Below are 16,989 nucleotides of genomic sequence, written 5' to 3'. Positions count from 1 at the left end.
GTGGACCGACAAAGCCTGAACTTATTTCATTCTTTCATTAATTCATTTTATGGAACTGCCACTCACCGGAGACAGACGGACAGGCGCTCCGCAGCTGAGATGGAACGCCTGTAGTAGGTGTCCAGTCGACAAATCCTGGGACCGACCCGAGCCAACAGGTCATCAAACTGGCTAATGGTTAGCCGCATGTAGCGCTGGAAGCGGTAGTCATCCAGACGTAGTTCCTGGAGAAGTCTGTGAAATTCACCGAGCTGTGTTCGTCTACGGATGCTGTTATGGACCCAGAGACGACTGCGTTTGGCATTCCGACGTTTGAGGGACTTCCACAACACGTACAGAGCAGCAATTGTCCTTATTCCTGTCATGGTTGACGGCGGAAAACAATGGCGGCCAGATGGAGGCTTCCAGGACGATAAACCACGCCCCCTCTCCGGCGCTACGAGATTTTGCAGCGACCGGTGTGAACACAACCAGCGGCGCGTTGGACGCTTTTTTGCAGTGCGTTGGACGCTTTTTTGCAGTGCGTCAAAAAATCAACGCGACCGGTGTGAACGCAGCATAAGACGGAGGTCCTAGTTATTGCTCCAGAGGAGTTTGTCCCCATGATCAGGCAGATTATTAGTCCTCTCTCTTCTGCTTCCCATTGCAACCTGCGCAATCTTGGGATTTTCTTTGATCGCTCCATGTCATTTGACCCTCATGTTAAGCAGCTGTCCAGGTCATGTTTCTTCCATCTAAGAAATATCAGTAAACTGAGATCTGTATTATCAACGCCTGAATTAGAAATGATCATACACACATTTATCTCCTCTCGCATTGACTACTGCAACTCACTTTTTACATCACTCAGTGTATCTGCTCTTAACCGTCTGCAGGTCATCCAAAATGCTGCCGCCAGATTACTCACCAGGACAAACCGACGGTCTCACATCACCCCCGTACTCCGATCTCTCCACTGGCTTCCTGTAGCATCTCGGATACACTTCAAAATTCTCACCATCACTTACAGAGCACTTCATGGTCAGGCTCCGACTTATGTAGCTGATCTACTTCGCCCCTATTCACCCGCCCGCACTCTCAGGTCAAACGCTCTAGGTCTTCTGTCAGTCCCACGCACACGATTTAAGACCCGTGGTGACCGAGCTTTTGAGGCAGTGGCTCCGAGGCTCTGGAATGCTCTGCCTGCAACTCTACGCCTCGCAGATACTGTGGATACTTTTAAAAGCCAGCTAAAAACCCACCTGTTTAGGCTGGCGTTTGTGTAAAAGTAAACCCATGTCCTAGACCTGCTCTTAACATTTGTTTTACATTTTTATTTTATTTTAATTTTATTCTTTAACATTTTTTATTCACTCTGTGTATGTAATTTATTGACCGTAGGGTCACATTGTGTTTTTATGCTTTTAAATGTCTGCTCTGTTAAGCACTTTGTGATAGTACTGTCTGTGAAAAGCGCTATATAAATAAAATTCATTCATTCATTCATACTTCCTTTAGTCCCATGCAAAACGTACCAACGAATTAATATAAACTGCAAACAGCTGCTTACATGCCTGTGCAAACACACACACACCTACATGCATGCTGGAGACAATCAAATTAAAAAATATATTTTTCATTTGCATTTAAGTCAAGGTGTCTAATCCACAGCTCAGTCTGTGGGCGGTATTTGTCACATTGAGTCTGAACAGCAGAAAAATGACTTTGCTTACCCAAAGTCTGGAAGATGATGAAGAGGCTTGTTTACACAAAGCCCCAGCGTGACTCAATTATTCATGACTCAACAGCACGGTAAACAAAAACATTAAAGCAATGACACATAACTGTGCGAGTTTAGTGATAAGTATTTATCATGTAATAAGACATGATAATGTTTTTCAGTGTAAAGCAACATAAAGTAAGGGGAAGTGGTGACTTATAATGTGAAAATAGATCGTAAAATCAGCACTAAAATCCAGAGAGGAAATCAACTAAAAATATATTTTTAAAACCAGCAACGAAGATTGGTGAATCTCTGACCCCGGCACGTGGTGCAATTGGCGGCCTGGTCCGCCACATGCACCACGTTTCACAGATCACTGCTGAAGTGCTCTGATTCTGACTCACACAGCTCCAATACAGGATGCAAAGTCACTGTGCTCTGATTAATCTCAGTATAATCCCTGTCAAACCATTCAGTCTCAGCTCTGCAGTTGGTGGGAGGACGCTGTGTGTGTGTGTGTGTGTGTGTGTGTGTGTGTGTGTGTGTGCACAGGATTTGGCGAGTTAACTATGTCCATTGGCTACATCAACTAACATGGCTTTTTCTTTACAAAGGGAAGCATACAAGCACAACAAGATACACTCTGTCCCCCCAAAACCTGCTGGACACTCGCTTTAGCAAACATGTTTAATACAATACAGCACGTTCCGTTTCCTCCCACCCTCGTTACTGTCCTCTCATGAGCCAAATTAGCATTAGACCGAGCGCATGATGCTGCAGCTGCCTGAAAGCAAAGCCTCCTCTTCTCTTTTGTTCCCAACATCATCTTCCTTTCTCCATTACTTCCTCCTCTCATCTATTCCTGCTCTCTGCTACGCTCCATCCCCTCTCTGTATCGTGTCTCCTCCCGCTTTCTTACTTTCTGTTCCACACACCATGTCCTCTTCACATAAATGCGTCATCTACAATATAAAGCACATGCTGTGTCATTCTATTTTGCTTTTAGCAATGCTAACGATAGGTTATAGGTTATTATACTGTGAAATTGTGTGCAGACATTCATAGTCCTCAAAGGATGAACCCTTCTTACATCAGGTGGACATTTTGATTTTTAGTGAAATATCTTATAACTGCCATGAAATGAATCCATCATCTATGTGTTTTTGTGAACTTTGGTTATCTTCTGATGGTCCAAATTTGTATTTGTCCCACAAGTTGGTTATCAATCAAAGTACAGCCTCAACTGTACTCTGCGCTTACTGATCCTTTGCATTGATTACAATGCTGATGATGTTTACGCAGAAATGACAACCAGTCCCATACATATTAGAAATAGTTTTTGTCTAAAGGTTCAGAACGTCTACAGCTCATGACAATGTAACCATGCTGAAATTAAGCAGGTGCAATGTTTACTGTGTTCACCATCTTTGTTTAGCAGGTTAGCATTCTAAATGAGGTAATTATCTCTAAACACAAAGTAAATCTGAGGGTGATGGGAATGTTATTATCTTTGTATTTGACAAGTAGTGGACCAATTTTGACCCGATGATGGCGTTGACAAATGTCAGCCTCATGGTTTCGCTTGAGTAAAGGTCAGGGGATCATCAAAGTCATGAGGACTGAGTCAACAGGCACCGTCGTTATGTGTATAACATTTTACTGCAGTCGATCCAACAGTTATTGGGATATTTCAGCAAAAGCCATAAACGTCAACCTTATGATGGGGCTAAAAGTAAAGTGAGAGGATCACCAACGACACTGTGATTCATCCTCTGAGAACCACGAATGTCAATCTATCACCTTCATCACACAAATAATAGATGTACTACTGCCACACACATCTCCTCTCCCAACCTGCTATGTGTTGCCCATGACCTTTATTCTGACATAAGTTAACCCTGACAACATTTGTTCTGTCTAACAATTTGTTGATTTTTTTGTAATGCAATGTGCAGCTAGATTGGTTGTACGGTGGTTTTGTCCCATCTTGTGTTGTTTTTTAAACATCATTATATGGTTTAATTGAAACAAAAAGTCTTGAATGAAAACGTGATTGGTTTGGGTGACTTGGCTCATGACCTGTGTCTGGTCTATGACCTATGACCCTGAATAAATGCACCAGACATCACAGACAATACCTTCACAAGGTCTCTGGGGATCAATATCTGCAAATTACGTGGCGTCGCCCCTTCATTATATCCACAACACCTCGGCAGTTACAACAAAAGCCAATAATCAACATGGTGAACGGGTTTCCAGACGAGTGAATGTGAAGATTTCTGGGTTATAGATTTTTGTAATAAATGTGACCTGAAGTAGAAGTGCGTTTGTGTTGAATTTAGTCTCATCGATGTCCGAGCCATTTCCAGGCATTAGTCGTGTTTTAATTCCTGTTTTTTGTTTAGTTTTGTTCCTTCTGTTTTGCTGATTGTGATCTTGTGAATGCTTCTTGTTCTCAAGACTCTCTTCTCTCTCTAATCTCAATGAGACTGACAACTTAAATTAGGATTAAATAAATAAAATGAAAAAGGAAACTGGTTCACTCTCTTGCGACACATTAACTGTGGAATAATCATTTGACAAAAAACCTAATGGTATTATTATATTGCATAATATTACTGGACTTTGGGCAAATAAATGGTCAATACCTTTCAAATTTTAAGGTGAAATATGCAGAATGCTAAAGTACCAAAGCTCATCCTTCTCATTCATCATGTCTGATAAGACAAACCTTTACCCATCACTTAATTACAGGTCCTAGGAAATACCCTTTTCCAGCCCTAAGCCATCGGCCGTCTCTCCTGCAGTGGTTGATGCCCAGAATATATAATATGCCAGTCCTGAATAAAACATCAACCATGGCCTGAATACTGATGTTGGGAGAGAGAGGTAGGATAATAAATAAGGGAGTGGAAAGGAGCAGAGAGAAACCACAGCTCACTTTCTATAGACAAACCAAAACCACTAATGCGACCATCGCCGTCAAAACGAGAATGACTGAATCTGGAGGACACCAATGTTTCCTTCACTCAGAACATCGTCGGCCAATCACAGATGTTAAACTGGCTAAACATTGTTCATTCACATTCCCTATTTGAAACCTGCGGGAAGGGAGCAGCCTTCAGAAGCTGGGATCCAATATCTGAGGAAAATATACTGTTTGCACATGTCAGAGGGCTAACAGAAATGTATGGCTGCTTAGCAAGCCCAAGCAAAGGGCCGCAGAGTGTCCTGACGGAGACGTATCAGAGTCAGGGCTCTACTGTGGGGAGGGGAGAACTTGTTTTTAAGCTGGAAGCCAAATAACAAGCAAGAGTGGAAGAAAAAGAGTCACTGTGAGGGAAGGAAATAAATCACGATAAAAAGATGAGCGGTACATTGCTGCAGGGGACTGGACTGCTGGACTGGATCCAGTGCAGCATCACTTTTGCTGCATTGCTGATCCACAGTTGGCCAAAAACTGGAAGCACCGGGTCGGTTGGGACGAGTGCATTCAGCTCTTAAGTGATCATTTAAAAAAAATTAGTCTCCGTCCTCTGACTCGTGAGAAAATAACAGACATGACACAGCACGCGGCATCTACACTTGATACTCAGCCCAGGATGCCTCAAAGTCACGCCCATGTTGGTCAATTCTAAACCTCATGATTTACATCGAACGCCAAGATTCAGTCAGTGCCACTGCAACGTACGTAGTGAGGCACGAAGTGAGGGTGTAGAGGTCGGGGGGGGTGTTTAGTTGAACTCTGAGGTACTTGCACATTACTCTCTTTGTCACCAACGTGGTGAATGAGTTACCATTCTTCATTAACATCACGAAGATTCTCAATCCTCGATTTGCAAAAAATTTATTCAGAACAAATTTGAATAATTTCCAAGAAACATGCCAAAAATATTCTTGTTTTAGCTTCTCAAAAAAAAATTGCTTTTTTCATAGATTGAACTAAACTGAATGTTTTGGGAATTTGAACTGACTACGTCAATGCAAAGAGCTCTGGGGGATTTTGATGGGCATTTTTCACTTTTTTAAACAGATTAATTGAAAACATATTTGGTGAAAGCAATCGTTAGTTGCAGCCGACCGGGAATCATGAGTAAAAAAATAAACTGGCATAGTACCAATATCAACTGATAAAATGTAGTTTCTCCTAAAGCTTCCAAGAAAGTAAATCCCGGCAGATCGAGCGTCCTCCACACTTCCTCCTGTTTGACTTGGCCGAGTCCTTCCTCCTGCTCTCGCCTCCAGCATCTCTTGTCTTGAATTCTCCCTTTATCTCTCTGCTGCTCCCCATTACTGCTCAAGGCCGCTTTCGATCTTCTCTTTCCACTTTCTTTTCTTATCCCTCTTTCCTTGCTCCGCTCTCTTTGTCCCTCCCGACCCATCTGTTATCGCCCAGCTGGAGCTGTTTTACTGCAGTAGGCCCAAGTGAGGATCCAGGCTGGATGAGTCACCCACTCACAATCTGCTACCCTAAAGCCCCGCAGGCGTCCGTCACATCCAAAGACCCCATTGCTGTCCACGGGCACACATGGATGTCCAACTATGCACACTCATATGCACATTACCCTGTTCTGAGGAAAGTCAAGCCGGAAATGCCTCTATCTACACTCATACATGAAGAATTCACTTTAAATGGACCACGAAATTCCTTAATTAATTAAGACTGTTTCCAATTGCCAAATCATAATGCTAGACACAATACAATGAGAGTAAGACGTGTCGTACTCGTTAGTATTCAGCACACACACTGGGAAACCTCCAGTCGAACAAGGGCTGACTACAAAATAAAGGATTACTGCTCTGTTACCCACTGTAAGAAATATACAACATCCAAATCTGATCGCCGTTTCTTACCTAAAAGGAGACCGATTCATCATGCACTGTAGCTGCTGTGCCTTGACTGATAATTTTGTTTACATACAGAGCACTACATTACATAACACTTCATGCTGTTTCCACAGCGGCACAGCGATGGTGTCTTGGCCATGTTTTTAGATTTTTCTCAGTCTCATGTTGAAATTAATTTCTCAAACATAAAGGGGGGGACATCACTACCTGGAGTTCACCATGGGATGCGTCTTTCCAGTCTGCAGATGTTAATTTCTAATTTGGGCTGCCAGGAAATTCCCATGAGTATTTCATTTCGAATTTTAAACACCAAGTATCTCAATTTGGAAGGAAGTGTATATGGCGTTGACTCAAATCTGGTGTCACTGATGATATACTGAATCAGTTGTACTGACATCCTAAATTCATCGGCGCAATTAGATTTCATTTCATGACTATGATTATTGTGTTAAAGGGTAATGGAATCTTTCTGACATTGACAAGAAGCAAAGCAACTATTTTATCTGGAAAATAAAGACTTATTTTTGTTTCCCTCCTCTCACTCTGGCACACTTTCTCTCGCTTTCTTGCCGTCCTCTTCATCTCCCTCATGCAGTTTCTATTTAATGAACATATTTGTGTCTTCCTGCTGGCAGCACACACTCACTGTACAGAGATAAAGTATTCTCTCTGCAACCGTAAGACAAATATAAAAATACAGTTTTTAAAACTGGAGTTTGATTGAAATGTAACAACAAGCAGAACTGTAAAATACCCACAATGCAGTTTACCCCATTTCTCCATTAGTTGAGGATATAACAGCCCTGAAAAATAAACTTCACCACATTAACACTTTCGCACGCATACGTGACTCTGTCCATGGGAACAGCGCCATCATGAAAGTAGCATCTGCTCAACACATGACTCATTTGACTCTGAGGGGAAGTTGACTTGTGACGTAAAAGGCCAGCAATCGCCACCTTTATAGAAATATGCCAGACTGAAAGATTGTCTTAGCTTGAAATGATAAGGGGAGTAGAAGGTGTCATTTTTTTTTATAGCCGGCTGATGTTATTTTGAAAGTACAAATAGTCTCATGGTATTCAAATTACTGATGATTATTTAACAAAATATCATTGTGTAAATATTTTGTTAAAGCACCAATGGTCAACCCTACAATATCAACATATGTGATTAATAATATTGTGACATTTAAATTTTCTCCATAACACCCACCCCAAGTCTGTTAAGTATTCTATTTCAATTTCATAGCATATCTAAAGCTAACAAATTAGCATGTCATATCTTGCCTGTTTAGTCCATACAGAAACCACAGTGTAAAAATGACAAGTTTTCTTAGTGCTGGGTAATTTCTTGTCTTGGCCCAGTTTTAAGCAGCGGAGACTCCACGATACTGGTCCCAACCAAGACATAGTCCAGCACATAGCCACCCCATGAAACAGGGTTTGTTACCTTGAGACAGAACCTGACGAGCTGTTCCCCCTGTTTCCAGTCTTCATGCTAAGCTAAGATAACATGTTGCTAGTAGGTAGCTTTACCGTATTTACTGTAAAGACATGCAAGTGGCATCCATCTTCTCATCTAAATCTCGGCAAGAAATCAAATAATCATATTCACTAAAAATTCAAACTCTTCCATTTATGCTGATTCTGCCAAACTCCTGTCTGATTCTTTTTAGATCCCTGATCCCATCCCTTAATCCCTCTGACCGCCTCCTCATGTGTTGGGGTGGGAACACTGCTATGGTCTGGTTGGAGGATGTGTGTGTAACGTGTAAGTAGCCAGATTGCTGGGTTGCTGCCTTGGTGAGTCTGGGCCTGGATTACAGGGCTATGGCACGGAAACAGAGGGGTTGATAGGAGCCTTCTGCCACTGGGAGTCTGGGACGATGACTCTGTGTGTGTGTGTGTGTGTCTGTGTGTGTGTGTTGGGGTGTGTGTAATGTTGAGGAACAGCCGACAGGAGACCACAGAGACAGCTATCTCTGAGCCTCGAGCTGCCTGAAACGCATTGGGAGTAAAACTGTAATGAAGACTGAAACAAATATACAAATTCAGGCGCATTTCCTGCATATTTACACATTCAACCACACGTCTTGATGCATGCACACTGAGAGCCACATAACTGTATGTGTATTTACAGATATAAACGCTCTGACGCACACACACAGGCATTTGAGGCTGTAAAGGAACATCTGCAGGGAGAGCCGGGGCTCTAATAGGTGACAATACACTCATCAGACAGAATTAACACAATCGGTGCAGCCATCTAATGTTATGTGTGAGCTGCTGTCTGCTTCCAATCTGATCAAATGAGCTTTAAAACCGAGAAGTGCATTAACAGCAGAACACAAGCTTTTCCAATTGTTCTTCTTGTTCAATGTTATGAAACTCTCAGATACCATTTTATTCTGATCTGCAATTAACTCCTGTTCTCACAGACTGCTGCATTTGGTCTCAGTTCTTCAGGTCCAACATGTAATAAATAGAGTTTCAACATCTACAGACGCCAACCTTCAAGATATACGCTGTTGAGAATTATAAAAATGAGGAATGAAGCCAATTGGGAGCTGAAACTAAAGGCCAATTTGGAGAGTGGGTGAACTGGAGAACAAGGACAGGATCAAGCAGCCTGTGTGTGTGTGTGTGTGTGTGAGGACAGTGTGTGTGTGTGTGTGTGTGTGTGTGTGTGTGTGTGTGTGTGTGTGTGTGTGTCTCAACCAGGCTCCGGGTGTCCTGCTGTGTGAGGCCTGAAGCTGACTCTCAGTGTTACTGTGACTCACCACGAGCAAAAACCTTCCCCAAACACTCCCAGCTATCACCGGAAATAAGCGTCAACTCAAAGCCCTGGAGTTAGATGAAGGCTGCGGGGACAGATCAGTCTTGGACCATCAAGATCCCAGAGGTGACCTGTGGTGACCTGCGGCCATGACTCTGATGGCCTCCAATGTTACAGAGAGTCCAAAATAACTAAGGGATGGATCGAGGAAGCCTGTGAGTAACCTTGAACTGGTCTCATGCATTAGGCCTACGTCTAGAAATATCACGTGATTCAGCATTAGAAATGGAAAACTTGCTTTAATTCAGCACTGTGTCCTGCAATAAAAGATAAACTGCGTTTAGAGGGCGCCGAGGTCCTGGCGTGTCGCTGCTGGTTTGAGCGGATTTCCGCCAAGGCGCACTTAACGATTGCATAACAATGGTGCGCGTCGGAGTTCCCCCTGTGGTTGGCTGAGCGAAACACCGATTTAAACCGCCCTTCGTTTGGGCCAACAACTTGCGCATCAGTGCAGCTCTGGTGCTTTCTTTCTGTGCGGAATGTCATCTGAAGGGTACCGAGAGGAGCTGACATCCCCGAGATCACTCATCCTCATCATCCTCATCCTCATCATCACATCGTCGTGCCACCTGCCTCCCAGACGGCCAAACAGAAACAGGCCCGAATGAATGAATGAATGAATGAATGTCTTCGGCGTTATGCATCAAATAACCTCGGTGAATTACAACGGCAAATGCAGTGCAAAACACGAGTAGCCTAATACATTATTCCACTGGTGCAACGCTGCACCATCTTTTCAATGAGCAAGTGATTTAGGCAAGTTTTTATTTTAGCGGTAACAGATGGAGAACGATTACAACACGAGCTGTTAAATTGAGACAAATCTCGACTGTCCAAAACGCCACGCCACTGTTGTTGTTTTTAACAATAACACGCTCCCAACATGACGATGTGAGGAGATCTGGCGTTCAGGGCGTCGCGTGCCTCTCTTACCTGAGTGGCTTTGTGGAATTGCTTCTTCAGCCCCGCTACAGACATGGTTGCTGCACGGTGGTTCTAGCTGGAAGTAAATTATGGACTTGATGCTGCAGGTTCGTGAGGGAGGAAAATCTCGGCCCTAATTGTATCTGGTGATGATCTTGCAACCGTGGCGAACCCCCGTCTACGCTGGTCTTCGGCAGAGGGATCTCCTGCGGGAAAGGGGCTGACTAAAGCCCCGCTCAGGCTATTGGACGTCAGACCCACATGTCTAAAAAAGTGCGCTGACGTCGGTGCCAGCTCCTCTTAAAGCGGCCGCCTCCTCACCACGGCTGAGTGTGTGGCAGGAGGCTGAGCTGTTTCTAATCTCAACGGGTTTATGGACGAGGACAAACTTGGGGAGGGCGACATCTCTTTAGACCGGTGCTGGACTGTAACCGAGTACATTTACTCAAGTACTGTGCTTACAAAGTCGAGGTGCATGTACATGAGTATATCCATTTTATGCAATTTCATACTGATGACTGAAGATACTCCACTACATCTCAGAGTTCAGAGCTATGGCCTCTCTACTCCACTTCATTTATCTTACAGCTTTAGTTACTTTTCTGATTGCCATTTTTTTAAATACCCTTCCCGAAAACTATGTAACTACAAATTTCGTGATTTTGGATTCTTCTGATAAACTGAAGGACGAAGTGTTCCTCTGTGTTTAGAAAAATAAGCAACATAATTAAAACCTTTCTTGGATTAGCTGGGAACTGCGTTGAGCTGAACACGGGGCTATTTTTCTTATATGAAAAGTTGACTTTTTAGATATACAGTGATGTGAAAAAGTATTTGCCCCCTTCCTGATTTTTTTGAATTTGTTTGCATATTTGTCACACTTAAATGATTCAGATCATCACACATTTTAATATGAGACAAAGATAACCCGAGTAAATACAAAATGCAGTTTTTAAATGATCATTTAATTTATTAATGGAAAAAAAGCTATCCAAACTGGCCCTATATGTGAAAAAGTAACTGCCCCTCCTTGATAAATCATGAATGAACTGTGATTAACCACATGTTTTGGAAAGCTGAGTTCAACTTCACTAGCCACACCCAGGCCTGATTACTGCCAGGACTGTTGAATCAAGAAATCACTTAACGAGAACCTGTCTGACAAAGTGAAGTAAAAGATCTCAAAAAGCAACACATCATGCTGCGATCTAAAGAAGTTCAAGAGCAGATGAGAAACAAAGTAATTGACATGTATACGTCTGGAAAGGGTTGCAAAGCCATTTCCAAGGCTTTGGGACTCCAGCGAACCACGGTGATAGACATTATCCACAAATGGAGAAGACTTGGAACAGTGGTGGACTGACGAGACAAAAGTTGAACTTTTTGGAAGGTGTGCGTCCCGTTACATCCGGCGTAAAACTAACGCATGTCATAAAAACAACATCATACCATCAAAGATGGTGGTGGTAGTGTGATGGTCTGGGGCTTTGCAGCTTCAGGACCTGGACGACTTGCCATATCATTGATGGAACCATGAATTCTGTTCTCTACCAGAAAATCCTGAAGGAGAATGTCCGGCCATCAGTTCGTGACCTCAAGCTCATGCACACTTGGGTTATGCAGCAGGAAAATGATCCGAAACACACCAGCAAGTCCACATCTGAATGGCTCAAAAAAAGCAAAATGAAGGTTTTGGAGTTGCCGAGTCAAAGTCCGGACTTAAATCCGATTGAGATGCTGTGGCATGAACTTAAACAAGCCGTTTCTGCTCGAAAACCATCCAATGTGGCTGAATTAAAACAATTCTGCAAAGAAGAGTGGGCCAAAATTCCTCCACAATGATGTGAAAGACTCATTGGCAGTTATCGCAAACGCTCGATTGCAGTTGTTGCTACCAAGGGTGGCACAACCAGTTATTAGGTTTAGGGGGCAATTACTTTTTCACATAGGGCCAGGTAGGTTTGGATAGCTTTTTTCCCTTTTAATAAATGAAATCATCATTTAAAAAACTGCATTTTGTATTTACTCGGGTTATCTTTGTCTAATATTAAAATGTGTTTGATGATCTGAATCATTTAAGTGTGACAAATATGCAAACAAATCTGGAAGGGGGCAAATACTTTTTCACACCATTGTATATGATTGTTAAACATATCCTGATCTTACAATACAATATTGTGCAATGCTGTATATTAAACTACCCAACAGTATATAAAGTACAGTCAAAATGATCTACAATGCAACATCCAGATCCATGCAGCAGGAATATTAATCTCAAAACATCACATTTAATAGTAAAACACTGTTGGTTGGCTTTTTATTACAGCATGAGTATTTTTACATTGGATCATTTCAGTACATTTTACTGATAATACTTTTTACTTAAGTCATGTTTCTGACTGCAGGGCTTCTACTTCTATTGGAGTATTAGTAGTTGTACATCGGTAAATAATCTGAATCCTTCTTCCACCACTAGTTTCGACGCTCAGTATCAACATTGATAGACCACGCTTTTGATGTGCTTTACTGCATGTTTTGTTGTCTTTACTTCAAATCAGATGAAGGGGCTTTACACAATACCATCACCTGAGAAATAAAGACAGAAACACTTGGATATACAAATAGTTTTCGGTGCTCAAACATTTAATGAGGCAATGACTTGTAAAGAGAAACCTGACAGCTTTAACAGGCAACACTGCTCCAGCACCATGGACAGCGCCCATCAACAGAGAGACAACTTAGTGACGTTCCTCCTATTCCATCAGGGAAACCGACTCTACAGTACAAATAGAACAACGAATGAAAACTTATAAAAGAAAAGCAATGAGGCTACATCTGCACACTTTCACACACTAAAGTGAGCTGAGAGAAATACGAGAATATATATAAAAAAAGAATACCTTCGTTTTAATGATAATGATTAAAACAACATTTATATTTGACTGTAGCTTGAGGAAGTTTACTGAGATCCATGCTAATTACTGAATTTATGTCGATATCGAAAGTTCATTTTTGACCCTGGAAACAGCTGGAATCAGCGGTTTTCAATCTCACCACACGGTCCATGTGTTCTGGAGCTTTGGATCGTATCACACGATCCTCCTCAAGAATTTGCCCAGTTGTGATGGAGTAGATGATCATATTTCTGAACACTTAAAGGACCTTATGGTGACATTGTTTTTGTCAGCTATTGACAGCTTCCCACACTGTGGACAAAACATAACTCAAGTGTCTAACTTTCAGTGAGTATACCAACACGTAAAATCATGACCCTGTGCCATCTCGTGCCATCAATCAGTCAACTCGGATAGCGCCTATGGTGCGTAAAGGCACAATGTGCTGCTGTTGTATCATGGCACTATGTTGGATACCTGATTTATTTCAAACAAAACTGAAGGTGAGTGTGTCGGAATTCATTCACAGATAATAGCGGATGTGGGCTTATAAGTGTCATGCAATGCGCATAGAGCTAAAAGACATTGTGTAGTAAAAAAAAAAACGCACATTTCTGCTAATGCACACGTTTCTAACCGCACTGTACCGGTCCGCTAGGCCCACCCAAACTCAATCCCATCACGATATCATTTGGCTGATAGGATTTAAATCCTGCACGGATCTGCGGCACAGCCCTGGAATAAGACTCGGAGTGACGATCACCAAACGGGCTTTCACGTCCTAAATACAGCCATATCTGCGACTGTCAAATGTCCAAATAAACCAAATAAAGGCTGTATATTTCGAAGCTGCTTCCGTGTATGAACTTAATTCATCCAGTCGAGAGACGCAATCTTTAGGATACAGCAGAGTTGTGAAATGTTATATTTATGACCTTTCATCTCGGACCTCCTCCTTTCTAACATTGGTAACGCGTTTACACACAGCTCGTCTCTTGATCTCGACGCGTAATTGCAAAGCAAACACAATGTATGTACACCAGGCCAATACACTCCTGTAATTAACGCATGCAGTGTACATAATCGTCACCATTAGACCACACACTGGGTGTAAGAAATACAAAACACACGCAGGCTATGGACCAATCCACACAGGATGTGCGTACGTTTAATATGAACAGTTAATTACACGCACACATCCTCTTTGTATGTTTGTTGTTCCACAACTCCATCATAATCAACACTGCGGTTTGACTGCTTGATCTTGCTGGGCTTTTATTCTCACAGTGTTTAATTATGTACTCATGTGACGACCAAACTCCACCACAGCGGATTATTTAAAGAGGCTGTGCTGGTTAAGGACAAACATTTGTTATGTTAGTGGCGCCATCCTGTGGAAGAAGAAAGGAATTGTCAATCTATCCATCGATCCATCCGTCTCTCTCTCTGTCCGTTGCTCACACCAAACAAAACTTGTGCTTTTAATGAAATGTCAAAAAGTTTATCCTGAAAATGGGTTGCAAAGGCAATTCAGTCATTTACAAACCACTGATGCACATATCCATCTTACTTACTTAAGATACCACCACATGCAGTCTACGTCACAAACATGCACGACTTCAGGGGTCAAAAGTGAAAAACATAATCACTGAGGATGTCAAAATGATAATTATAAATAAGATGTATATAATATGTATAGGGGTGTAACGGTTCACAAAACTCACGGTTCGGTACGTTTCGGTACAGTAGAAAACTATAAATGCCAGAGAAATGTACTTGATTTTAAAATATATTTATTCATTACAACTAACATCATGAAGTTATTCTTTGACTTTGAACAATGATGGAACTATACCTGAGTGACCCATCTTCTGGGGTGTCTTCTTAGCAACACATAAGCATAAAAAACAAAAACTGCTCCTTACTGTTATGTAGTATTGTTACTTACATCTTGCAAAAGAGATTTTTTTATCTCAATGGGACTACCTGGTTAAAAAAGGTTTAAAAAATAAAAAAATAAATTATTGATTTATTTATTTTTTTTCAAACGTATTCGGTTCGTCATGCGTACCGAACCGTGAGCCTCGTACCGAACGGTTCAATACGAATACGCGTACCGTTCCACCCCTAAATATGTATATAAGTCCTGTTTTTATACATTATACAGCTCAATAATTCCCAATCTATGATGCTTTGCTTCCACCTGGTGGTAGGAAATGATGCAGCAATCGAGATGCGTACGGGTGTAAGAGGGTGAAAACTGCCATTCGAGATTCAACACATATGGTTACAGTATGTTGCATGAATCAGATCAGACCAGCTCCACAGTGAAAGCTGCGTACGTATGAGGGTATATTGCAGGAGCACCCTGAACACCTGTTTTGTCTGAGTAGCTCTTGTTGGCTAACAGAGGACAGTGACCTGAGTGCAGTTCTTTGCTCAGTTTTCCTGCTCGCCGGCCTCGGCGGGGCAGCTCTGATAAAGTGCTTGGTCCCACGGCTCAGTGATCTGTATGTGCGCGTGTGTGGCCTGAAGTGAGTGTCCATTTGTCTTAACTCATGAGGCGATAAATCTCACCTGCACTGAACAGACAGATGGAGGCTGAGCTCAAAAGAAATATGAGATCGTTGCCATTAACTTTATTACACTGACCACCGGTCTCATTTTTTGTCATCATCTCTGACTGAAAGTTGGAACAGCATGAAGTTTTCTGATTAACACACTACTGACACGTTCGTGTTTTATAACAGAGCGACGGTGATCTGTTTATAACATGTATGACAGTCGTATTTGTACTTTTAAACTCTTTAAAACAACATCCTAATATTCCTGGTTGAGGTCAACAGTTCTCCTCCACCATGAGTGCCCAACCCGAGTCGCCAGAACCTCTTTCAGGCCAGCCATCAATCAGGGGCGTAAATATAGACATCGCAGGCAGTGCGGCTAAACTGGGGGCGTTTAGATGGGGGCCAGGGCCATAAACAGAGCGGGACCTCTAACAATGTGTCAGGCAGGAAATGGGCCTCAGTGTTCAAAGACAAACGTTTGCTATATATCTCATGTCATTCATTCAGTAGCAATCCATGAAAAAACCTTTAAAAAAAATGAATCATTTCATGTACAGATACAGATATGCAATGAGGATTATTGGGTAAAATTGATGTCAAGTTTCTATTTGATCATGTGACGAGACGGTACGATATACGGTACCTAGTTTAGGCGCAAAATCTGTCAAGACTGACAAGCTGAGCACATCTGCAAGCCGAGCGAGCAGTCATACCTTTGAAACATAAAAGCGTCTGTAAAAAAAAAAAGGCGTGTGTGAGCTTCATAACTAACTAGTGTGCACTAGGGTCCAGCATAATATTGTGCACTGAAATCAAGAATGCTCTTCGTAGCAGTTTTCTGGGGTCAACCAACTGTGAGGAGGCAGAACACCCTAATTCATTGTTTACTTTAATTTGCTACGGTCCCTTTAAATGCTGTGGAGCACCTGTTCTTGCACTCACAGTCAATTGTATAAATTGTCTGCATCTGTGAACTAGACACATTTCCAATGACATCTTCCTGCTTGTTTCTGTTCACCTTTGAGGCAACAACCCTCAAGAAACTCAACTTTCACTCCTTTAAATTATCCACAAAACCGGAACAAATTGTCATGTTTGTACCGCATCATACATGAACACCCGTACAAGTTGCGTCCACAAACGCTGCCGTTGCATCTGTGAGGAAAATGTGTGCGTAGGTGCAGGTGGAAAACACAGGATGGGCTGGGACAGCAGA

At 42.2% G+C, this 16,989-nt stretch overlaps 1 protein-coding gene across 1 annotated transcript in view; it reads right to left on the bottom strand.

The window, feature by feature from the left end:
• Positions 1–10,474, bottom strand: part of sh3gl2a (SH3 domain containing GRB2 like 2a, endophilin A1) — a 39,284-nt gene extending 28,810 nt beyond the window's left edge. Inside the window, exon 1 of the mRNA XM_079278823.1 lies at positions 10,322–10,474. Coding sequence (XP_079134949.1) covers positions 10,322–10,366 — 45 coding nt within the window. The 5' untranslated portion in view covers positions 10,367–10,474. The remainder of the gene's footprint in view (positions 1–10,321) is intronic.
• Between the last annotated feature and the right edge of the window lie 6,515 nt (positions 10,475–16,989).

The sequence above is a fragment of the Melanostigma gelatinosum genome (assembly GCF_949748355.1).
Source record: "Melanostigma gelatinosum genome assembly, chromosome: 11".
Classification (NCBI taxonomy): Eukaryota; Metazoa; Chordata; class Actinopteri; order Perciformes; family Zoarcidae; genus Melanostigma; species Melanostigma gelatinosum.
Note: the sequence above shows the minus strand (reverse complement) of the source record. Positions and strands in the feature narration are given on the sequence as shown.